A 26,095-nucleotide genomic window follows, 5' to 3' on the forward strand; every position below is an offset into this window, starting at 1 on the left:
GTTGCCCAGGAGAGTACAGGGCCCTGGCAAGTTCATAGTTTACCATGGGAAAAGGCAGCAGCAATGGTATAGCAGAAATCCCCTTATTCCTCTGGCAAGTGATTGGTGGGGGGTGGGCGGGGACAGTCTTACCAGTGATGTTTGCGAGTTGTGACTCCAAACTTGGCAGTACACTCATAGCAATTGGAGCCGTCACACCACGGAGGCTCCTTGGACAGCATATCTGCAACACAGCACAAGACTAGTTCCTGTCAGATACCGACTGTGCCCAGCCAGACCTGGGGCTCAGAAGTAGCAGGGAAATGGCCCAGTAAATAAAGCAACACGTCGCAGAGGGACGTGAAGGATAAGAAAGCAACATACAGGCACGCTTCCTTTTATTGCGCTTTGCAGATATCGTACTTTTTACAAATTGAAGGTTTGTGGCAACCCTGCATTGAGCAAGTCTAGCAGTGCCATTTTTCCAAGAGCATTTTCTTACTTCATGTCTCTGTCACACTTTGGTAATTCTCAAAAATTTCAAACTTTTTCATTATTATTATATTTGTTATGATGATCTGTGATCAGTGATCTTTGATGTTACTATTTTATTTTGGCATTTTTTAACAATGAAGTATTTTTCAATTGAGGTATATACATTGATTTTTGGACAGTGCCACTGCATACGCAATAAACTACAGTACAATGTAAATAGAACTTTTATATGCGCTGGGAAGCCAAAAAAATTTGTGTGACTTAGTTTATTGCAATATTCACTTTATTGTGGTGGTCGGGAACTGACCGAGGTCTGTCTATATTCTAAGTAGGTCAGGGAAAGTGGCACACAGGAAAATATGGAGAACCAGTGTCTGCCAGGCAGACGGGGGTAGGAAGGAAACAGTCTTAAGGCAGTGAAACAGCACAGTGTCTGTGGGGGAAACACATGCAGTCAGGGATGGTATGGCAGGGAGAGGGCAGACCAACAGCTGGAAAGACTGGCAGGGGCCCCATGGTAAGGGGAACAGGGATGGAGGGACCAGACAAGAGCAATGAAGGGGGCAGAATCCGTCAGGTCTGGTGACTGAACACAAGTCGGGGGTGAGAGGGAGGCAGGGAGCAGGAAGGAGACAAAGGTGATTCCCAGGTTTCTGGACAGAGTCACTGAGTCTGAGGTGGGACCACTGGCAGGGAAGAGACATCAGAGAGAAGCAGAGCAGCAGAGGAGTTCAGTTTTGAGTCTGTGGAAGCTGTGGGGCATTCGGTTGGAAGTTACCAGTGTAGGTGACAGCAGCAACCACTAGCATTTCTCTAACCACATGCCGGCACTGCTTTGAGTGCTCCATGCAGAGAAGGAGACCGAGCTCACGGGGAGGAATCAATCGTCACCAAGCACCTTCCACATGCCAGCACTGCAGATGGTGTGGGCTCCTGATCTGAGCTCCTTAAAGGTTGACCAAGAGCACGGCAGAGAGTAGACTAGCTATAGCAACACCGCACTTTGGTGCTGGCTCTGCTACAAACCAGCTTTGTGACCTTGGGCAAGTCACCTACATCAAGATCACACAGCTACTAAGTATGTCTGAGCTCGTTTCTCTGCACATACCATGGGGCTAAGAACCCCGTTCCACCTGCACTGTGGGTGATGACAGCACAGTGGCACTTGAGACATTCTGAGTCTTTCTGCTACTTCAATGGGGACAAGTAAAGACTTGCAATATGACATTTATCAAGCGTGAAGCTCTCCTCGCCACAAAAGGAACATAGAGGAGGAAGTCAGTGGGGCTGAACCAGAAGGCAATTCTGAAGGACGCAGAGAAGTGGCATCAGCTGAAGGACAAAGGGTGTGCAGACACGCAGTCGGGAACCGTGGGAAGGGGGAATGCCTGGAGCTGTCAGGTTTCTGGTGGGATCTGGGGAAATGGGAAACTGACGGGAGCCCCAAAGCGGGACACCCAATAAACCAGATTGGGTTTCCAAAAGTGACCCTCCCACTGCTGCTCAAAGGCCCTGCATGGCATTCACGAAGGCCTAAACCATATGGTGCCTGGAAAACTGCTGGTTCAGATCGTGAAGCAAGTCATTATGAGATTTCAAGGTCACCAATACATCCAGATAATCAACACCGTCACTGTGCCTGCACTGGAAGAGCAGAAAGTGGGCCACTCACCTAAGAGTCTAAACAGCAGCTGCTTGGTGGCAACCTGGTAGTTGAAGATGTTGACCCCTTGGTTGTTGTTCACCCCCAGGCGAGCACCCGAGCGGACGACGGCACGGCACAAGTTGGCGTTCCCTTTCATGTATGCCAAGAGCAGCACTGGAAACAAAACCACAGGCAGGGCTACTTCCCACCGCCGAGGGCAGGACAGAACCCTGGCAGGACACGTGTTGGCAAAGTCCCCACTGACACACAAGGGCCTTGGGGCTCTCGTGACAGCTCCGCAGAGGATCTGCAGCATCTTGCAGCCAAGGACCCGGCCACGAGCCAGGGGGTCCAGAGCAGCTCCAGCTCCAGAGACACACTCCTGCCCATTCAGAGCTCTGGCCACAAGAGCACTGAGGAGGGGTCACACACTGAAGGGAAAATATACCATTGTTTCAGCTGCCTTCCTCTGGCATAAAACACTGGGGGGTGGGGGACAAAGCTCTTTTCACACGATGTACCTAACTCTGAAGACTCGTGAGGTGTGTACACACGGAGAAAACAATAGATTAGTGCGGTAAACCTGCGCCAGAAAGTTCTTCTACCCCGTGGAGCCTCTCTCCTGTGCAGGAGCAGGCCTGGTGGGCGCCCGGGCTCTGGCCAGGCCACCCTGCTGGCCCTCCCTACTGGGGCAGGAAGCACCTGCCTGCCTGTTCACCTGCTCCTGGACAACGGTGCTCACTGCAGTAGGCTCTGGGTCCAGCAGCTCACGCCCAGGGCTGACTCCTCTGAAACTCAGGCTCACCACTGCTGGCTTAAAAAACATGTTCATGAATCAAGGCCGAGAACTGATGACAAAATATTTGGTCCCATGCTAAGGTCTGGGACACCCTTTGGTGACTGCATTGCTGCCAAAGGCCATGAGGTTCTGTCTGGCAATGATGGCAAATGAATGGGAATACAGCAGCAGCAAAGAGCTCAGAGAGCCCTGGGCTAGGGAGAAAGAGATTTGGGTTTCATCTTTGTTTCCTTACTTGAAAAATGGGGACACATTATACGCACTGCTTACCTTATAAGGTTGTTGCGAGTATTCAACAAGAAAACGAATGCAAAAGTCCATCAAAAACACTATGAAAGCTACACAAATTAACACAGTGATTGTGGGTGGCTAGAGCACTACCATGACAGAGGCCTGTTTACTAAACCCCTCAAGTAGACATCAGCCCTCATCTGTACATAACATGCCACTTTTTCAAAACACATAAATACGCACTGTGGCACATTTCCTCCTTCTGAAGCACCTGTGCGGTGGCTGTATTTCCTCTCTCTCTTGGGATCTGGAAGCTTGGGTAGGGATCTAGTTGACTGGATACGAGGTAGATGAGGGCAATAAAAACAGGTGGGCAGGCCTGTCTGGACGTGGATATGGCTTTGGAGCACTAGCCCCACTTCAGATGTGCTTGTGCCTAAAATCAGACACTGCCAAATTCCAAGTCAGGAATCGGTGACAGGTTCTCACAGAGCCCAGCCCACTGGGCTGAATGTCCTTAAGTAACGGCATGGGTGTCTTGTTTTTCGGCATGGGCTCTTATTTTTCTAGGAAGCAAGGAACACCAGTGAGACAGGACAGACAAAAATCTTATTACATACCTGTGTTTCCTTCTGCATCTGGTTTATCCAGAGGATACTCAGGCATGCACTCTAAGAAGAGATCAAAGATGGCTGCTGCGTTCTCCTTGCCATATTGTCCCAAAATGTGCAGTGGCGACTGGCCTCTGATAAAACAAGTTGGAAAAGTTAGGGATCTATCTGCCACAGCCATCATGCACAAGAGAAATGGGGTTTTCAGAACTCTGTGATGCTGGATAAATCTAAAGGACACAATAATCATAAAAGTTTTCCTAAAAAGTATTTTCAGAAAGAAGAATTCCAGGGTACTAAAGGCTGGTCAAGGGCCCTAGTGGACAGTTCTGCAGCATGCCCCTGGGGCTAATACAAGGTGCCCGTGACCACCAGCTCGGAGGGGCAGGCCAGGGGACGTGGAGCTCTGGCCTCTGCTCTGAACCACACACACTCACCGTAGATTAAAGGCTTCAGCATCCACGGTGCACTCTGTCAGGAGGACCCGGATGTTGTTGAGCCGGCCATGCATGACAGCGAGATGAAGAGCTGAGGAGGAAACTCTCTTACAGTGCAAGCCCAGAAGCACAGAGAGAAAATCTCGACTCCTCCTCACCCTCACAAACTTCCCTCTAAATGGGACTCGGCCAGAGCAGCCACTGTCCACTCACAGAACCATCCTTTCCATGCTTCACCATCCCCAAGAATGAGTCCTAAATGCAACCTAAGATTCACTTTCTGCCTCTGCCGTTATCCAAAGATGAGATTCAATGGTTTCACAAGAAGCCATTTAGGCCTCCAGAGTTACCACTCACATCAGGAGGTTGCTCAGGCCCTGGTCAGGAGCAGGGTGCATGCCTGGCTCAGAGCATTTCCTGTCACAGCACTGCCCCTGTAAGAGCCAACCTCTGGGAAGGGGAGCAGACCCAAGGAGGCAGTGCCCCTCCAACCCTAGAAGGGAGGGACTGCTCGAGGCACTCAGCACTGCACACGGGGAATGACTGGAAGTTACCATTATTTCCATTCTCATCCACAGCAGCAAAGTCCACTCCATTCTCCAAGAGGACTGAGCAAATGGTGGGCAGGTCCTGCTGGGCAGCAAGATGCAGGGCGGTCTGGCGGTGCTTGGTTAATTCATTCACTTTGGCTCCTGCAAGAAGCTGTTGAAGTTGATTACATGATCAGCCGTTCTACCACAACCAACCAAGGTCCTGTGTAAGGGACCAAGCCTGCCTATCTCCTGGCATCCACAGAGTCTGCCCTGCTGGCAAAGCTGGGAGCAAACTCCTGGTGAGGCACAGGCCAGCAAAACCTATCCCAAGGGCAAACTGGCAATTATCAAAATGTTTAAAAAGCCATTCCCTAGGACAGAGAAATTCTAAGACTTCAGTATATTAAACTACACAGGACTGCAGTGCACTATATAAGGATGTCCACTGCGTGTAACAGTAAAACCAGACTGCAGAAAAGATTTAGTTACAGAAATTATAATACATACAAACAATAGCACTGGGAGCCACTAAGATGTTAAAAATTTAGGGCTTAACATGAAAGGATATCTATGCTATAGTAAGTTTAAAAAAAAGGCAAGTTAGGCCTCTCTTGCTTTCTGAGATGGCCCGAACTCTGTCTGTGGAGTGTGTTTCTCTCTAAATAAATCCACTACTTACCTATCAAAAAAACAAAACATAAAAATAAAAAAATAGGGCTTCCCTGGTGGCGCAGTGGTTGAGAGTACGCCTGCTCATGCAGGCGACACGGGTTCGTGCCCCGGTCCAGGAAGATCCCACGTGCCGCGGAGCGGCTGGGCCCGTGAGCCATGGCCGCTGAGCCTGCGCGTCCGGAGCCTGTGCTCCGCAACGGGAGAGGCCATAACAGTGAGAGGCCCGTGCTTACCATAAATAAATAAATAAATAAATAATAAATAAATAAAATTTAAATTTAAAAAGGCACGTTAGAAGACAGGAAGATAGTGTGATTCCATTTGGTGAGACAGAGATAAGAGAACTATATATGCACACACAAACATACACAAACTGTGAAGGTGTTTAAAAGCATACACGCCAAACTCAGGGAAGAGTCAGGAGTGAAAGGGAGTTACTAACTGCTTTATATCCTTACATGCTTTAAGGGATATAAATAAATCCACAATAAAAATGTACTTTTTAAAATTAGTTTTTTAAAAGAAAGAAAGTAACACAAAGAATTACAGAATCAAAGGCAGGAAGGTCCTTTAAATAGTGTCTTATATATTCATTTAGTATCTGAAGTTCATTCATCATCCACTTCCTAATAAAGTTTCAAAGACAGCTGCTGTTAACAGAACAGAACCTCTACTTTGCAGTCAAAGCCCAATTTGCCTCTCCTGAGGTCTGCAGCCATCTTTGGTTCCTTTGTCTGTGTGTGCAGGCACTCTGCCTCTGGGAAAATCTAGGCAGTGATCAGCTTCTCTGGTTCTGACCCTGACTTCCAAGTCCCAGCCCCCCAGACCTCTGGGTGCCTGGTCAAATCACTCATAGGTCCAAACAGGACATGCCATAGAGGGGTATTCATGGTCGCGAGTGCTGTGCTAGGGTCATCGCTAACCCTAACCTTTCTCAGTGGAGAAAGGCACTGTTTCAGTGTGAATAGGTTCCAACATTAAGCTATACCGATTCATAGACAAAGGACTACATGGCCATTGTTTGGAAGATCAGCTGTTTCTAGGGACTCCAATCACCTGCAAGATCAAGGCTTAGTAAAACAGGGCATGACCTTGAGGAAGGGGCCCTGACCCTCAAAACACCTAGATTCCTAGGGTGGCAGGCAGACTGACACACACGGGGCGCAACTCCCTATTCACGTCTGCCTCCTTCACTGCTCCCCACATCCAGTCTGCACCCGGCATCTGTCAGACCCACCTCCTCATCACTGTCCAGTCCATCCTTCCCTGTGGTTGCCTCCCCTAGGCCTCTTCTCTGCTGACACTGCCCCCACACCCTCACACCCCACCCCCAAGGCAGATGCTCTCTCAGCTCCAACACATGTCAAGTCATAAAGATTTTCCTAAAAAGAATTCTTCAAAAACAAAAATGGCAGGGCACCAAAGGCTGGGCAAGTGCTCGAGCGGTCAGTTCCGATGGGAGGCAGCAGCAAGTGGCAGCTCTGTAAGCCAGCCAGGTGACGTGGAGGCCTGGTCTTGGCTCTGGACCACGCTCTCAGCTCAAACACTCTACTACTGAAAGGATGAAGGCCGCTCACAGTTCTTGGTTTGAAATATGAGACCCCATGACCTGGCTTCTATCTCTCTCTCCAACCACATCTCCTTCTACTCTCTGCTCAAATTTCAACCAAACTTTGCCACTTGAAAAACCACATGCATTTTCCAGTCTCCACATCTTTGCTCAGACCCTTCCCCTGCCTGGGTGGCATTAAGTTGTCCTGGAAAAGACAGGCTTTGGGGTCAAAGAGAAATGGCCAAATTCCCAGCTATACTCCTAACTAGTTGATTTTCCTTCCTTCCTTCCTCCCTCCCTCCCTCCCTCCCTCCCTTCCTTCCTTCCGTCCTCCCTCCCTCCCTCCCTCCCTCCCTCCTTCCCTTCCTCCCTCCTTCCTTCCCTCCCTCCCTTCTTTCTTTCTTATTTATCTATCTATCTATCCATTCATTCATCCATTGCTGCATGTAGGCTTTCTCTAGTTGTGGCAAGTGGGGGCTTCTCATTGCAGTGGCTTCTCTTGTTGCGGAGCACGGGCTCTAGGTGCGTGGGCTTCAGTAACTGTAGCACGCGGGCTTCAGTAGTTGTGGCTCGCAGGCTCTAGAGCACAGGCTCAGTAGTTGTGACACACGGGCTTAGTTGCTCCGCAGCATGTGGGATCTTCCCGGACCAGGGATCGAACCCATGTCCCCCTGCAATGGCAGGCGGATTCTTGACCACTGCGCCACCGGGGAAGTCCACTGATATTCTTGAGGGAAGAAAATTCTTTGAGATTAAATTTTCTCCTTTGTAAAATGTAAAACATTTCCTACATCCCTCTGAGTAGTTTTGAGAATTAAGATGCAGTAAGCTCCCTGACATCAGTACTGGTGATAGTTTTTTAGATCTGACACCAAAAGCAAATGCAACAAAAGCAAAAATAAAAAACTGGGACTACAAACTAAAAAGCTTCTGCACAGCAAAGGAGAAACAATCCAATTAAAAATGCGCAAAGGATCTGAATACATATTTTTCCACAGAAGACATACAGATAGCCAACAGGTACATGAAAAGATGCTCTACATTACTAATCATCAGGGAAATGTAAATCAAAACCACAATGAGAGGGACTTCCCTGGTGGTCCAGTGGGTAAGACTCCGAGCTCCCAACGCGGGGGGCCCGGGTTCGATCCCTGGTCTGGGAACTAGATCCCGCATGCATGCTGCAACTAAGAAGTCCACATGCTGCAACCAAAAAAAAAAAAAAAAAGATCCCACACGCCACAAGGAAGATCCCACATGCCACAAGGAAGATCCCACATGCGGCAGCTAAGACCCAACGCAGCCAAAATAAACAAATAAATAAATAATAAACAAACATTTTTTAAAAGCCCATGAGATATCACCTCACACCTGTTAGAATGGTTATTATGAGTAACAAGTGTTGGCAAGGACGTGGAGAAAAGGGAAGCCTCGTGCATTGCTGGTGGGAATGTAAACTGGTGTAGCCACTAAGGAAAAAAGTATGAAGGTTCCTCAAAAAATTCAACATACATCTACCATACGATCTAATAATTCCACTTCTGGGCATTTTTCCAAAATAAACCCCCACTAATTCAAAAAGATACATGCACCCATGTTTAATTGCAGCATTATTTTCAGCAGCCAAGATATGGAAGCAACCTAAGTATCTGTGACGGAGGGATGGATAAAGAGCTGTGTTATGTATATACAATGAACACTATTCAGCCGTAAAAAGGAATGGAATCTTTTGCAGCAACATGGCTGGACCTTGAGGGCATTATGCTAAGTGAAATAAGTCAGAAAGAGAAAGACAAATACTGTATGACCTCACATGTGGAGTTTACAAAACAGACAACAAAAAACCCCCAAGCTCACAGATTCAGAGAATAGACTAGTGGTTGCCAGAGGCAGGGGTGAGGGCTGGGCAAAATGGGTAAAGGGGGTCAAAAGGCACAAACTTCCAGTTACAAAATAAGTAAGTCACGGGGGTGTGATGCACAGCATGGTGACTACAGTGAATAAACTGTGGTGTATATCCGAGAGTTGCTAAGAGAGTAAATTTAAAAATCCTCATCACAGGAAAAAAATTTGTTGTAACTACATATGGTGACAGATGTTAACGAGACTCGAGTTGATCATTTTGCAAAATATACAAATACCAAATCAATGTTGTATACCTGAAGCCAACTTAATGTTGTTTGTCAATTATACCTCCAAAAACGATTTTAAAACTCATGAAAACAAGAGAGTGGGGGGGAAGGGGGGAGGGGGGAGGGAGGGGTGGGGAGAGGGAGAGTGTGCGCGCACTCGCTGGAAAGCACCAGTTGAGCGCCTGACACAGAGCCGGCAGTCAACGGAAGTGACCTCCCTTCCCTTGATGCTCCCACCCTGCCACCGCCACCCACACGCCGCCTTCCCTCGTGGCCTCACTCCAGCATCTGTCTGCCCACTGGGCACTCAGGACACACTGCCCACAGACACACCTGCTGGAGTGTACCGGCTACCTCCCCAAATTCCTGCTGGCCTTTCACAATACCTGGCCAAACACCTGTGATGAGAGTCCGCACACACTCTACAACATGCTTTGTCCACACGTTTCATGCGATAATGTTTCAGCGACACTTACCAAATTGCGGACAATAATCTCTGAGCCTGCTTGGACAGCAAGGTGCAAAGGGGTCAACTTGGAAGCATCCTGGACTCTGGAATTCACGTTAGCCTGGACGCTGATCAGGAAGAGCACACTTTCGATATCAGAGTTCTGAACTGCCACGTGAAGAAAATTCCGGCCCTTGTTATCCACCTAAGGCAACAAGTGGGAACCAAAATATTAGTGGGCTCCCCCTGCAAGAGGGCCTCCTGAGCAGCTGCGAGCTGCACTGACCACTGGAAGGGCCACGGTGTAGTCCTCCCTCAGCTCCAGAAGCTCCCTCCCAAGAACCAACACTCAATGTCGCGCTACACCCCACGCCCCACACCCACCATAGACCCACACTGCGTATTTATGCGTGTGACCACATGTGCGTGGTCAGAAAAAGGGAGCTAACCCAAGCTGCCCCGGCATCCTCCTGAAGCAGGAGTGGACTTGGAAGGCCAAGAAGGAGACAACCTGAAGGACAGGGAAAGAAAAGCACCAGAATACTGGGATGCATGGGGAAAGGCAATGGTGGACAGCGGCTTTGGGCGTTTCCTGCTTTGGCTAAAACAAGCACCCAGAATTCTAAAAACCACAGCTGCAATGCCAGCCTGACCCTTGAGCAGCCAAACAAACCTTCAGAAATTTCCAGAAAGTCTCTTCTTTCACTGAGCTACAGGATAATAATACATGTTGGGGGAGGTCGCCAACGGTATGTCACAGACTTTGCACCACTGATGTAAAGCAGACAGAAGCCCACTCACATCAAACCACACAGGACACTACAACTACCAGAGCTGCCATATCAGTGTGAGGGCTCAGGAGAAAGTGAGGGAGACACACATGCTACACACACACCACATTCCGTCACACACACACACACACACACACACACACACACACACACACACACACACACACAGCGCAACATATCTGCAAAGGACTTCGATCAACAGCACCGGTTTCAGGCTAGATGGGGAGGAAATGTGAAATGACTATCTCCATTCATGAATATTTTACCCCATGTGAGCAAGAGTGAGGTCAACACCTACTCGATCAGTCACACTCAGGCAAATGCTGAAGAAAAGGGATATACGGAAGCCTGAAATACAAAGCAAAAGTCTCCACCCGTGTTAGTACTTTTGTTCAGGTCCCAAGTTTCCAATTTACCTTCATAAATGGCTACTCATAAATCTTGGCGTAAATAGACAAATAAAGTGCTGGATGGAGATTCAAGTGTCTGAGAACTGACTTCACAAACCCATCCCAGCTCCCGCCTTAAATCAGTTGCCTCTGTCCTTTCCCGCCCAGTCTGATGTTGCAGGTCAACAGCTCACCATCCACAATAAGGACAACTGAGCCTGCTAAGCTGAATGCTGACAGCTCCTCTAAAACCCAACATGACACCAAAAGCTCAAGTTCAATTTAACCCTTTTAAGACATTCATTACTAGGGCAAGTAAACCACCCAGCAAAAGCAAAGAATGCCCTCAGTTGTACAAACACAGAATTCCTGTCCCTGGGCCCAGCCTCCGCCAGCTCCCTTCCACACATGGCACCAGCAGGTGGCTGGCATGCAGGGCAGAGCAGGCACATTCCATCCAGCACTGACAGGACATCTGAATGGCCAAAATTTAAGGGGAGTACAAATGTCTTTAACGAGAAGAGCCCTGTTTAGTTGGTGACACATGTTTAGTGCTTGGGGCGCCATGGAGAATGTTGGGTGCCGGTCACTCACCTGCTCAGCAGCCCCGGACTCTCGTTTCAGGATGGCCTCGGCTGCCTTGTTGTTCTTGTAGGTCATGGCACAGGCAAAGGGGGTCAGGCCCTGCCTGTCTCGGACATTCAGGTGGATGTCAGGGTGGGAAATCAGCAGCTGAATGATGACGCCGTGTTGGTTGCTGATGGCCACATGGACAGGCGTTCTTCCTTCTGCATCCTGTGGGGACAAGGCACAGATTTCAATGTCCAAGCAAAGATAAAACCCAGGAAAAATACGAAGGGGAATAACCTGTAAACAGAATTCAGTTCTGAGAATCAATACTGCCACTCTGTATTTGAAATCAGTTTTTCAAGAGGCCAAACACAGAGATGACTGACAGCCACTCCCCGTTACCTCCACGCTCCAGTGACCAGGGGCACAAACACATTTGGTTTAGAAAAGCTGTGATATGGGCTTTCCTGGTGGTGAAGTGGTTGGGAATCCGCCTGCCAATGCAGGACACACAGGTTCGAGCCCTGGTCCGGGAAGATCCCACATGCCGCAGAGCAACTAAGCCCGCGTGCTACAACTACTGAGCCTGCGCTCTAGAGCCCGCGGGCCACAACTACTGAAGCCCACGCACCTAGAGCCCGTGCTCCGCAACAGGAGAAGCCACCACGAGAAGCCCGCGCACTGCAACGAAGAGTAGCCCCCGCTCGCCGCAACTATTTTATAAATAAAATAAATAAATTTATTAAAAAAAAAAAAAAGCTGCAGTCACCCTCACCTCTAAGTTAAACCACTACTTATCTGGCTGCAGGGCCAGATAAATCTTTTCTGTTTTTGGCCACACAGTGCGGCACATGGGATCTTAGTTCCCCAACCAGGGATCGAACCCGTCCCCTGTATTAGAAGAACCTTAACCACTGGACAGCCAGGGAAGTCCGCTACACAAATCTTTACAGGCTAGAACGTTGAAAAGCATCAAGGAACGTAACTCAGGGATGCCCTATTGAGCTACTGGAACATTTTCCTAAACACAGTACTCAGCTTGGGATAGGAACAAATTCTCAATGGAAATCTGTAAAAAATGTGGACAGGAGGCAAAGAAAAGTTGATTGAACGAACCTTCCTCACTTTGTAGAAAGGACAAAGGCAAAGAGACGAAAAGTCTTAACCTGAAATCATTAAAACTACTAGACAGGCTACATGACCCAAGAGACAGTCACTTCGTGTGTCCGTCCCTTAGGCCCATTCATGGAAAAGCAGAGGCCCGAGACCAGAGACTCTGCAAGGTCCCTGGCCATAAGAGGTGATTTCCCTGATTCTGGGGTTACCATCCATCTTCCTGGAAAAGAGATACTCTCCTTACCTGTGCATTTACATTGGCACCAAACTCCAGAAGACACTGTATCGTCTCTTCCAGCCCCCAGGAGGCTGCCAGATGCAAGGGGGTCTGCCCATCTCTGGCCTCTTCCTCTCCTTCTCCATTAGCACCAGGTTGTCTGGGACTATTCACATCGCAGCCACTGAAAGGAAGGCGAAGTAAAAGGAACGCATGCTTCCACCGAGCCTGAAGGCATGCTAACAGGTGTAAAGCAGCAGCCTCATCCAACCCAACAGAAAGGCTGCCACCACCAGGGACTGCAGTCCTTGCTTCTTGGCCTCAAATACGGGTGTGTGTGTCCTGCTCCCACAGATTTTTTTTCTTTTATTTTTGGCCACGCCACGCGTCTTGCAGGATCTTAGTTCCCCGACAAGGGATGGAACCCGGGCCCCTGCACTGGAAGCGCAGAGTCCTAACCACTGGACTGCTAGGGAATTCCCTTGCTTCCCTAGATTCTTTGGCAATTGCCCCTGGGGGCAACCTGGGTATCAGAACGCTTAAAAACTCCCCCAGGGGACCTGCATGCATTTAAAGTTTGAGAATTACTGCTCTAAAGCTTTCCTGAATAACCTCAGCTCCCACACCTCCTGTACTCTGAGGCCGTGGAGGCTGGCATGACTCAGGCACCTTGGTGGAGTCCTGCAGAGGCCATTCGGTCTCCTCCACCCCAGCCTCCCGGTCTCACTGTGTGAACTGGTCTGATGTGACTACAGGGACCTATATGGCTCCCAAAGCAGGAAGCTGGCTTAGCTTTTAGATTCTTTGATCTGGGCACATAAGCCCCTCTCCCTGACTGACTTGATCTGACAGAACAATGACCCTCTCTAGCCTTCATTACAAAGGTCAAGCTAGCTACAGGCAGGTCAAGACTATAGTTGGAGTAAATGAGAAAAGGGCCAGTTTGCGATACGCTGAATAAGATCTGGAGGGATACTCAGGCCTCTCAGACCTGCGAATAAGAAAGCAGGCGGTAGACTCGTCGTTTCCATCAATGGCTCTGTGCAGCAGGGTCTGAAGGCACCCACTAGGTCCTGGGCCCCAGCACGTGGCGTCACAGCCATGTCTGACCTGCAGGAAAACACAGGTCACTCACAAGCACTGCCAAGCAAAGGTAAACACGTTTATTACCATCTGTGAGCCCTACGCACATCATTAGACCCAGTTTTCAGGCGAGACACAGTAGATAGTTAACTGAGATTTAGTTTAATCTGTACCATTCATTAGTTTTACAAACACTGATTAAAATCTGCTCGGTGCAAGTTTTTGCACTAGGTCCTGCGGGAGGGGTTTGAGAAATAGAAGGAAGATATGTTTGATTAGTGTCCTCTAGAGCTGTGTCCTAGAAGGGACAGAAAACACACACAAATGCCTGCACACACACACGAGCCCCCCAGTAACACACACCTGTAAACAGCAGGTAATCTCAAGAACAGTTGGGTAAACCCCCAGGTTTAAAATGCCTCTATGTCACATTTCAGGCCCTTCAGAAAACTAAGTGAGCTTCTGGGGCTACCTCCACTTTTGGAGCCTGTCTTCTGAATAAGGGGGACAAACCTGAGATTTGAGAACTTATCACTGTGGTAACAGTGAGGACATCCCACAGCCAGTTAAGCCACCACCGGAGCAGACGCCTGAGGAAATGCCTCAGCTCTCTTGCTTCTTGGTAGTTTTCTTGATAAAGACACCCTACGAAAAGGTGTTGGCCAAGGCTACGTTGAACCCGCAAGCTTCTTTAACATGACCTTTGACTGCTTGTCCTTGACCCAATCTGTTACTTGGTAGATCTCATGCTCCTTATGATTGCTACGGAGGCCCCAAATCCATCTCTGACACAAAATATCCCCATGTGTAAACGGAGCTGAAGTTGAGCTTGTCTCACCAGAGTGGATGCGATGTCCTCCAGATTATCTGCCAGCGCAAGCCACAGTGGGGGGTTCCCCTTCTCATCTGGCACAGACATGTCAGCTCCTCGGGTGCATATGGCATCCACGACAAGGGGAAGCTGATTTCTGATGGCCAGCTGAAGAGCTGTCTCCCCATCCTGAGTCCTGCTGGGACATGGACACCAAAACCAATGTTTGTATCTGGGGCCAAATGGTTAAAGCGTGCCCTTCTGGGCATCCTAGAGGCCAGAGTCCACTGTATCCCTTAAACACACTTCACCCACATTCACTAATATTCTTTCAGAGAAAGTTAACCTGTCAATAGCATCTGTCCCTCCTGTCTTTTTAAAAAATACAGCCAGGCTATCCTATTGCACAGAGAAGATAACTGCCAAACATGCCAGCATGCTGAAATCTTACAGGCATACAGCTGCTTTCAACAGCATCTGAATAGAATGTCACCCCAACTACCCACTTGACAAAACACTTTCACCCACTCAGTCATTCTGGGTCAGGTGACATTGGAGATAAAGATAAATTCCTTTGAAAAAGCAAAAATAATAAAAATTTAACTGTGTATTTTCGCCCCTCAAGCCTTTTGATAGCTCATCTGTTGGAATGTTCTTCATTATAACTGAAAATTCCTACTTTTAAACAATTGATTTTGGACTGTCCTTTTTAAGGAGATTTGTGCAATATTGTGCCCTGGTCTCGAAAGGTTCAAATAAGAGCAAAGCACACAATTCTCCTTCTGAGTCTATGATTACATTTAATTACAACACTGCATTGGTACTTTTTCAGAGTCATTGTTTCTCTCCCTTTAACAGGGAACAAAACTCTTTTCTACAAGCAAGGCTATGAACCGTCCCAACTAAACGTGGCCTGGTGCTGTGGCGGAGTGCTGTTCCAGCCCACCTGACGTTTATGTCCGCCTGGTGCTCCAGGAGAAAGAGCGCGCTCTTGCTGTCCTGCCGCTGCATGGCCATGTGCAGCAAGGTCTGCCCGTCGGACATGGTGTCGTTGATGCAAGCCCCGGAGCCCAGCAGCTGGGCTGCGATCGTGTGCATGCCTGGGAAAGAGACAAGCCCCGATTAACGTGGGCTCAGCTTCTCCCACTTCATCAACCTCTTACTACAACAAACACCCTCTCAACTTTGCAAAGCCAGCAGTTCTCCACTGGATATTACGGGCTGAACCCAAACAGAAAGGCTGTCCTACAACAAATGATTAGCTCCGACCCTTCCACCTCCCTTCTCCTAGCGCCCACTGTCTGGCGTCTGTCTGTCTGCAGGCCCTGGCACCACCTTACCAGTCCATAATGCCAGGCCCAGCACAGTTTGGTCTCGGGAATCCTTGAGGCTGAAGTCTGGAATAATTTGCAGGTTGTTGGTGGCATGAAGAGCATTAGCTATATTTTTTAAAAGAAAAAGAACACTTGATTTCACCATCCCATGGATCCCATCTAAAGTATTCAAGAGACTACCAGCTCAATTTCAAACTGACTGACTGATCATTTCTATACAGAGAACTGATAAATCTTGTTGTGGGAAGTGGAAGCCAAGACATTTGATATTTTGGAGCAAAGTTTATGAGGAAAAATGAATGGTTTTAAAGGTTAAAATACTGAATCTTCACAAAAGGAAAACAGAGTCCACTATGGAAACACACCTTAATTACTTGATTACTGAAAAGAGGATCAAAACAATGCCCTGGTGACATTTCCCTAACACATAAGTCCTACCATCGTATACCTCCTGTGTGGGCTAAGAAAAAGGCACGGCCTATCTAACACCCCACTTCCTTCCATGAGCTCAGTGCTAAAAGATGCCGGCCTTAACAAGGATGCAGGAAAGAGTAAAACAAATTTCAAGGCAGGAAAGAGAAAAATTGGAAGATGACTTTCTGAGGGAAACGGGCCTCCCTCGTGGCAGGGGCTTCCCTCGGCCCCTCTTTCTGGCTCCTCTCTCATGGTTCACCTGCCAGGGAGGCTCAGAGGTGGGCGAGAGAGCTGACCGGCTCGTGGAAGACCGGCGGCGGCAGAGTTTCCAGAGACAGTGCTCACGCCAAGGCAGAACTCTGCTTGACCCGCACCGAAGTGGCCTGGGGCCACACCCCGAAACACCAGAGGAGCAGCCAGAGACTCTAAACCTTAACCCCGCGGGTGAAGTGAGCAGGCCCCATCCTGAAAACGTACACAGAGAAAAACAGTAGCCGGAGCCAGAATATATGCTTATCTGGTTTGACCGCAAAGGATTTTTGGGGTAAGAAAACTCACCAATAGAAGAAACATCAACTCTGTCATTAACTACTCAAAACCACTGTGCAAAGGTCACGGTGATGGGCAGTAATCCCTAACTACCTACCTTTTTGCTCCAGGATGACAGACACCACATCTGGATGATTATAGGCAATCGCCATGTGCAGTGGTGTCTGCAGGTAGACGCTGCTGTCCGCTGAGCTGGGCAAGGATGCAGGCTGCTTTGGTGAAGGCAGGGCCTCCTCCGTCTGTAGGTTTGGGTTCGCTCCCTGCTGCAGAAGCTCTGCAGTGAGGTTGGCCAGGCCATGCCGACAGGCCGTGTGCAACGGGGTTTCTCCCTGAACAGAAATGAATAGTCCCAGTCAGAGCACTTCAGCCTAGGAGGCCCCTTCACAAAGGGACAAAGACAGCCTACGTGCTGCAACTCAGTCCCCAGTGCCAGGCACAGCCCCTGGCTCATCCTGTCACCAGCTCCATGAGGTCTGTCCCACTCCTCAGGTCTCCTCTCCTTCCCTTTCTCCTGTGCCACCATCCTTAGTTCCTCCAATGTCCTCCCAAGCACCCTCCGAACACCCTGGGTCCTCATCTTCTGCATTTCCACCCTTCACTCAGTTTTTAGAATTATGTTGCTAATTATAAAAATAATACATTATTATTATTATTAAACAGACGACCTCCGAGCGTCACTAAAATAAACACTGTAGAAATCAGAAAAGCCTCACATCCACAGCCCCACAGATAAGCGGTGCTGTCAGTCGACCGTCACAGCTTTTTTAACCCCCTCCAGCACACTGATGCCCTGATTCTTTCACCAGCTTGTACCAACCTCACCTTGAATTCTGATCAAGAAACACCTCTTTCCCCCACTTTTTAAAATTAAAAAATTTTTAATTGGTATTAGAGGTACCTGATTCAATATTCAAAAGGTGCAAGAGTATACACTGAAAAGAAGTTTCCCCTCGTGCCTTCCCCCCCACCTACCCAATTATCCTCCCCTGAAGGAACCATTATTACCAGTTTCATGTTTCTCTCCAGTGACGGAATATTCACACAAAGACATATACACGTGTATATATGTGTGAATACATATATGTGTACACCTGTACACACACACACACACACGCAGACACACACACTGGATCTTTTCACCCAAACAAACTGAACACACTGCTCTGCACCGGCTCCTACCGAAGCTACACATCCTCACTGTTTAGAGTCCAAGAACTTCATCTACAAGGCCTGCTGTGAAAAACAGCAAGGTTTCACCTTGTTTTCCCTAAAAAAAATTCTCCTTTCCCAGAAGGAACCACTTTGAATGCTTTGAGCGGGTTTTGTATTTCCTCATTTCTAGCTAACGTGTTTTTATTGCCGCCTCATCACCTTCCCCGGTGTGGGATCCCCTGTGGGTCCTGCCACTGTGATCTCACCGGGTGATAAGGATTTGGCTCTTTCACTTCTTTCCCCCGAGGACCCCTTCCCACCCCACCCTCTCCCTATAGCCTCCTCCTCAGGCTGTCTTCTGCTCCAGCCCTTCCCCCCACACAGCCTCCCTAGGTACGCTTATCTACGCCCATGACTTCTACCAGGGAATACAAGCAGGGGACTCTCAAACCAGGATCTCCAGCCTTGTCTGTATATCTAATTTTCCCACTGCCTGCAGGATATCCCTGCCTGAATGTTTAAAAAGGAGTTCAACAATCACAAAATGGAATTCACTCTCCCCACAGCAGTTCTTCCCCCTGGCCAGTCCCCTGCTTCTCTTCTTGGATCCAACACAACCGTCTTAACACCTCTCCAGCCCTTGCTTCTGAGAGCCACAGAGGTAGGTCCTATGGACTATCATTCTGCAATTCCTCTGAAACCCAACCCATTGGGTCCAAATCTAGTATCAGAGGTCAGGACAAGCCATTGCTTGTCTAGATGATTCCCATCTGGCTCCAGCCTGGATCTCAATGGTACATCCACCCCACCAGCTATCCCAGGAAGCTTTCTCAAGCCGAAAATGATCATACTGCTTGCCTACTTCTGTGGATTTTCTCTTCCCACAGGATAAAGTCCAAAGACCTTAAACCAGCATTCCAGACCTGTCTCCAGTGTCATTCTCACTTGCTTTCAAGTCGAGTCTCCTCTGTGCCTCTACATCTTAAGGTTTCACCCAGTTTTGCTCTGAAGGGTATCAGAGAAGGAAGAGTTGGTAGACAACGTGGGCTCAAGGGAGAATTTTCTTTTAAGTTGAGAGACAGTAGAGCATGTCTGTATGCTATTAGAAATGAACAGTGGGCAACAGTGATGATACAGGAGAGAGACAGACAGAGGCAGACACACATAATGGCAGGAGCAAAGCCAAGAAACCAGCCGCTGGTGCATACAGGGCCATGCCATCATTCTAGCTGGAGAGCAGGCCGGGTGCAGGTTTAGGCGCAGACAGATTAGTAGATTTAATGGTGGGAAAAAATGGCGCTGCCCTCCCCTCTGTGCTTCCACGACACATTGATTTGTCTCATACACCAAGCTTACTGTTTACTGCTCTGCCCAGCGCTGCTGAGAGAAAATGCAACTGTATGTTGTAGTGCCTGAGTCTTAATACTGGCTCCGTTATTTACGAGTCACTTAACCTCTCAGAACCTCAAGGTTCTTTACCCTGAAATGAGGGATTTACAGATGTTGATAATGTCTCTTCAACACATGCTGCTTCTAGATCCTGTGAGAACTGAAAGGGATAATAACCTTAAAGCTCCTTGCACAAAGTAGCTGTAGAATAAATGTGATCTTAAAGATAAACACATCCTCCCTGTCTGAAAATTATAAAGTAAAAATAACTATTATTTAGTTTCTAATGTCCCAGATGTTATGCTAATAAGCACTTAAATTTATCATTTATTTTTATCTTAACCACACCTTATGAAATCAATATTAACCCCACTTTACCGATGAGAACTGAAGCTCAGAAACGTTAAGCAACTTACCTAAGACCACATACAGCAGGATGGGAAATGGGAAACCTAGTAAATCCAGGAATGTGCAACCCGAAAGGCCCCCCTTTAACACTGCACCATCTGCCTTAGCTTGAGATACAGACTAAATAAACATTCACACAGGAAAACTTTAGCAAATGTAAAATGTTACAAAAAATTAAGATGCTAATATGGTAGGTTGTTGTGTCCATGTTTGCTAATCTCTAGTAGACCATGAAGTCCACAGTGTATTGTTTAGGACCTGACATACCACAAATGCTTAAGAAGTGGCTGCTGAATGAATCGATCAACCAATATTTGAGGATAAAAGCATCGACTAGACTCTGGTTTTTTAACAGTGTCCATGTATTTTTTTTTTTTTGACAAAAATTGAAGAGAATCTATTCTGTTTTTTCCTACCCATCCACCACTGCCATTTCTTCCACAGACCAAAGCCGCTTCACCTGGCTGCCCTGTCACACTTACCCACTTGTTTCTGTGGTTGACGTGGGCACCACTGGTTGCCAGGAAAAGAGCTGCTGCCTCATTTCCTGCTTCAGCTGCCCGCTGTAGTAAGCAATTTCCTAGGAGAAAATGCACATGTTCATTCTTCCATTTGCATAAAAATGAGGTCAAGTTCCACACTGCACCACACCCTGCCCTTCCCTACCACCTTTCACAACTTACAAGCCCACACTAGACGTAGGTGAAATTTAAGTCTACACAGGCACCCTGTGTGTGGACACAGAGACTCAAATGAGCCTGTGTGGGGAGAAAACACTTGGTCTGGAAGTCAAAAGACATTCATTCCTCCCTGGATTTCCCACTAGCCACCTCCTAGGACCAGGGGGAAGCTATGTCTCCTTACCAGGGTTGGTTAGAACATAATTTCTCAACAGCAGTGCTACTGACATTTTGGGCCAGATAATTCTTTGCTGCGAGGAGGAGTCTGACCTGTACACAGTGCGATATTTAGCAGTATCCCTGGCTTCTGCCCAACAGATGCCAGTAACACTCTCAACCTTATTTTTTTTTATTAACTAATTAATTTATTTTTGGCTGTGTTGGGTCTTCGTCGCTGCGCATGGGTTTTCTCTAGTTGTGGTGAGCGGGGTCTACTCTTCGTTGCGGTGCACGGGCCTTTCATTGTGGTGGCTTCTCTTGTTGCGGAGCACGGGCTCTAGGCACGTGGGATTCAGTAGTTGCAGCACTTGGGCTCAGTAGTTGTGGCACACGGGCTTAGTTGCTCTGCAGCATGTGGGATCTTCCCAGACCAGGGCTCGAACCCGTGTCCCCTGCATTGGCAAGTGGATTCTTAACCACTGCACCACGACCTTCAACCTTATTGTGACAATCAAGACTGTCTACAGACGTTACCAAACGTCCCTTGGGGGGTGAGGCTTGGGAAGTCATCTCTAAGAACCTCTGGGGTAGATGACCATTTTGGAGACACTGTGAGCCGAAGTTCTACCAGAAAATGCTCCTTAAATACTTTAGTTTTACTCCTATGGCCTTAAATATGTTTGTTCTTGGCTTAGAAATGTTTTACTTCACACTATCACTCTTCTAAATAAAAATCTTAGAAAGAAAAAAACAATAGGAAAAACTCTCTTTGACATAAACCACAGCAAGATCTTTTTTGACCCACATCCTAGAGTAATGAAAATAAAAACAAAAATAAACAAATGGGACCTAATTAAACTTAAAAGCTTTTGCATAGCAAAGGAAACCATAAACCAGATGAAAATACAACCCTCAGAATGGGAGAAAATATTTGCAAAGGAAGCAACAAAGGATTAATCTCCGAAACATACAAACAGCTCATGGAGCTCAATATCAAAAAAACAAACAACCCAATTAAAATGAGCGGAAGACCTAAATAGACATTTCACCAAAGAAGACATACAGATGGCCAAGAGGCACATGAAAAGATGCTCAACATCACTAATTATTAGAGAAATGCAAATCAAAACTACAATGAGGTATCACCTCACACCTAACAGAATGGCCATCATCAAAAAATCTACAAACAATAAATGCTGGAGAGGGTGTGGAGAAAAGGGAACCCTTTTGCACTGTTTGTGGGAATGTAAACTGACAGCCACTGTGGAGAACAGTATGGAGGTTCCTTAAAAAACTAAAAATAGAACTACCATATAACCCAGCAACCCCACTACTGGGCATATACCCTGAGAAAAACTATAATTCAAAAGGACACATGTATCCCAATGTTCACTGCAGCTCTATTTACAATAGCCAGGACATGGAAACAACCTAAATGTCCAACAACAGATGAATGGATAAAGAAGATGTGGTACATATACACAATGGAATATTACTTGGCCATAAAAAGGAATGAAATTGGGTCTTTTATAGAGATGTGGATGGACCTAGAGTCTGTCATACAGAGTGAAGTAAGCCAGAAAGAGAAAAGCAAACATCATATATTAACACATATATGTGGAATCTAGCAAAATGGTACAGATGAACCTATCTGCAGGGCAGGAATAGAGACGCAGACGTAGAGAACGGACATGTGGACACAGAGTGGGAAGGGGAGGGTGGGACGAATTGGGAGATTAGGATTGACATATACACACTACGATGCATAAAACAGATAGTTAGCAGGAACATGCTATAAAGCACAGGAAGCTCCGCCTGGTGCTCTCTGACGACCTAGATGGGTGGGATGGGGGTGGGGGTGGGAGGGAGGTCCAAGAGGGAGGGGACATAGGTATACATAGAGCTGATTCACTTCCTTGTACAGCAGAAACTAAAACAACATTGTAAAGCAATTATACTCAATAAAAAAAAATTTTTTTTTCTTCTTTTCCTCTTGAAATGGTTTTAGTCCCAGAACAGTGTTTTCTCTATTAAAATCCATTTCCTTTTTGGATAAACACAAGTCTCACGTTCTACAGCTATGCTATTTGAAAACTCAAAATAAATTAAATACTAGGACTAAAACCAAGGAAAAGCAACGGGACAAAGGACTGCTTTGTTTCCATGCCATTTTTATCTTTTCCCTCAGAGAAAGTGATTCCATGCCTAGTTGAGAGTCTTTCTAATTGAGACTCCTAATAAGAGTCCCACTTTCACTTCTGTAGTCATGCCAGTGTACACAATAACTAAATCATATACCTCCCTACAGAACAAAGATAACCTGCAACTGCTAAAACATTACTGATATGTCTATGAAAACTCAAAGTATATAATGTAAAACTGACAGAACTAGCAAGAAAAATGGACAAATCCATAATCACAGTGACCATTTCTAATATACCTCCCAGAAACGGACAGATCAAGGAGTCCAAAAGTTAGTAAGCTAATGAGTAAGATCTGAACAGCACAATGAACAAGCTTGATTTAATGGACATAAACAGAGAATGCTACATGCATCCTACAATTAAAGAATGCAATTCTTTTCAAGTACATGTCAGACTTTCATAAAAACTATCTCTAAGAGTCTAACATTCAAGTCCGAAGCACCAAAGAACCGATCTCTTATATGTCACACTCTTCTACAATGCAGTTAAATCAGAAATCAGTGGAAGTATGGTCAATAACCAACAAACATTTATAAATTAAAAGCTATTTAGTAACTATCTCATTTCCAGAGAATCTTTAGTCTAAAACACAGTTCTGCCTGTACTCCCCATCCTGTAGTACTGCTGCCTTTAGCTTTTATGTCACCCAAAGGGTGATTTCATTTGACCTTTATTTAATTAGTAACTTCTTTTAGGGGAAGGGATATTTAATATCCTTTTTTTTTTTTTTTTTTTTTGGCCAGTTCCCCTCATTAGTGGCACTTACCCATGCTTTTATACACTGCTAGGACTCAATACTGAACCACATGGAATCCCGCTCCTTAAAATATCTCCATGTTTTATTTAGTCAGATCAAGGACATATTCACATTAAAACAGTGGTTCTCAGTGTATGGTCTTTGGATTCGTAGGGGTTCCTCAGAGTCTTTCAGGGGGTCCAGGAGGTCAAAACTATTTTCATAATAATAATACTTGATGTTATCTGCTTTTTCCCCCTGTGCTGACATTTGCACTGAGGGCACAAAAGCAATGGTGGATCAAACTGGGGAGCCTTAACACAAATCAAGGCAGGGGCCCCAAAATGTACTAGTGGTAATCACTGTACTCCTCACTGCCATGCACTCGGTCAGAAACATAACCAGTTTCACTTACGGTGGCCCTTGATAAAGCAGTAAAAATTACTAACTTTAATAAATCTCAACATTGAGTACATGTCTTTAAAATTCTGTGTGACAAAATAAGAAGTATGCATAAAGTATATAAAGTATGTTACATCTGTTGTGTAACAAATTACACAAGTTGTCTCAAAGGAAAGCACTTGTGTCATTGTTTCACTGCAAGCTGAACTAACAGTTTTTTCATGGAACACCATTTTTACTTGAAAGAATGACTGATTAACAAACCATGGTTATTCAAACCTGAGTATTTGACAGACAATTTCTTAAAAAGTAAGCCTGTCTCTGTAAGAAAAACAACTGGCAATACTTCCACCAAATGACAAAATTTGATCTTCCAAGTGAAATTAGAATTTTGGAAAACTTTTGTCTGCAACTGTAAGTTTAACAGCTTCTCAATACTGAAAGACTTTTCCAATGAGATCAGTGGTGATATTAATAAATGTGATTCTAAAATAAATGAACATTTTGAAGATCTGCATAACTCAGTGAAACAAGATTTTCCAAATGACTAAGGCATGATGTTACAAAATCACACATGAAGAAATCCATTCAAAGCACACACAGACCATGGATTTTATATAACAGAGTACAAAAAGTTCACTGATATAGTTTCAGATTCCATATTGCAACTAACCTTAAAAAAATTATCCCTTGATAAATTCTTCTCGCTGTAGTATCAAAGACATATATCCACAATTATCTGAAAAGCCTCTTAAAATATGCCTCGTTTTCCAACTACATCACTGTGTGAGGGTATTTTCTTTAACCAAAACAACGTATCTCAAAAGACTGAACACAGATGCAGATACTAGAAACCAGTCACTCTTCCAACTAAATTTTTTTCTGAAAGTTATTCTTCATAAAAAATGTTATATGTCAACATAAAATTGTCGTTATTATTATTAATACATCTTTTAAAAATTTCTCAGTTTTAATTTCTAACATGGTAAATACCAAAGATATCCACTTAAACAAAAGCTCTTTGGGATATAATTTTTAAGAGGGTGAAAAGAGTTCTGAGTCCAAAAAGACTGAAATTCACTGCATTAAATAAATAGAAGTGTTTCAGCTCAACGGACTTATCGAGTCTGGCTAGATTTTTGGAAGCACAAGATCAGGCTTTTTACTATGGTTAAAATTACATACAAAATAATTCTCATAATAGCATGCCGTTCGGTTTTTAAATTTTTGGTAAAAACACTGACAATATTTCATGGGGTCTCCAGACTTGAGCATCAGCTCTTAGGGGCCTGTGTTTTACCTGTTATTGCATCAGGTGCATTGGTGTTGCTGCCACGCTGAATGAGTCTGGCTGCAAAGCTATTTTCATCAAATGAGGTCCCATTTACCACAGGGAGGTCTTCAAAGGGATTTACGGACTGGTCGGAAGACACAGTGATGTACTGCACGGCAAGCCACAGAGCTGTGCTGCCCTCATGGTCTTTCAGCTCTAAATCTAATCTGGAATGAGGAAGCAATGTGAATAGCAAGTATAATCGTCTTCTGACACTCTGTACTGTCAACAGCCTCATTCTTTCTCTTTGTACTTTATGAATGACAATTTTTTATTTTACTTTTACTTATTAAAATGGATAATGCTAAAAGACATTTTAAGAGAATCATTTTTCACTCACAATCCCACCCTCACAACTGCTTTTTCATTTCTCCATGTCTCCCTACGTACTGTTTACACTGCAGCAACTGGTTGAACACGTATTCATTCCTGGCCATGATGGACAAGTGTAAGGGAGACCTACAGGATGAAGAAGAGGTGTCAATTCAGGACAGGCCCAGTTCAGGACTACTCACAGCAGGAGGCAACTAGAATCCACAAGAAATTCCCCATTTCTGCCAGAGTTTCTTTTTCTATCCTGACAAACAGTTTTCCAAAACCATGACCAAGTATCAAAGGATGAAAATGGATTTGATTATATGTTACAATTTATTCAAGTAGCCAAAAGAACAAGAATCAATAAAAGGAAGAGATATAAAATACTCTTCAATTAAATACTGACCCTCATTGAATGTATATGTACTGTTTTTAAAACAAATAAAACAGTAGTTTCTGCCATAGGTATGCCTACTTTCCCCTACATATCCTCCACAATTCTGAAAAGA

The 26,095-nt window shown here is 45.9% G+C and overlaps 1 protein-coding gene across 2 annotated transcripts in view; it reads right to left on the minus strand.

Annotated features, from left to right (window-relative positions):
• The window catches only part of ANKFY1 (ankyrin repeat and FYVE domain containing 1), a 76,344-nt gene that overhangs the window by 5,005 nt on the left and 45,244 nt on the right, over nucleotides 1-26,095 (minus strand). For both annotated transcript variants that reach the window (XM_060291203.2, XM_030861724.3), the window contains 16 exons: nucleotides 25,662-25,730; nucleotides 25,239-25,438; nucleotides 20,240-20,337; nucleotides 16,906-17,137; nucleotides 15,852-15,950; nucleotides 15,458-15,611; nucleotides 14,539-14,707; nucleotides 13,609-13,727; nucleotides 12,645-12,801; nucleotides 11,309-11,509; nucleotides 9,563-9,739; nucleotides 4,752-4,899; nucleotides 4,198-4,288; nucleotides 3,770-3,894; nucleotides 2,147-2,293; nucleotides 133-223 (listed from right to left, as the gene is read on the minus strand). In XM_060291203.2, coding sequence (XP_060147186.1) covers nucleotides 133-223; nucleotides 2,147-2,293; nucleotides 3,770-3,894; nucleotides 4,198-4,288; nucleotides 4,752-4,899; nucleotides 9,563-9,739; nucleotides 11,309-11,509; nucleotides 12,645-12,801; nucleotides 13,609-13,727; nucleotides 14,539-14,707; nucleotides 15,458-15,611; nucleotides 15,852-15,950; nucleotides 16,906-17,137; nucleotides 20,240-20,337; nucleotides 25,239-25,438; nucleotides 25,662-25,730 — 2,277 coding nt within the window. The remainder of the gene's footprint in view (nucleotides 1-132; nucleotides 224-2,146; nucleotides 2,294-3,769; nucleotides 3,895-4,197; nucleotides 4,289-4,751; nucleotides 4,900-9,562; nucleotides 9,740-11,308; nucleotides 11,510-12,644; nucleotides 12,802-13,608; nucleotides 13,728-14,538; nucleotides 14,708-15,457; nucleotides 15,612-15,851; nucleotides 15,951-16,905; nucleotides 17,138-20,239; nucleotides 20,338-25,238; nucleotides 25,439-25,661; nucleotides 25,731-26,095) is intronic.

The sequence above is a fragment of the Globicephala melas genome, chromosome 20 (genome assembly GCF_963455315.2).
Source record: "Globicephala melas chromosome 20, mGloMel1.2, whole genome shotgun sequence".
NCBI lineage: Eukaryota > Metazoa > Chordata > Mammalia > Artiodactyla > Delphinidae > Globicephala > Globicephala melas.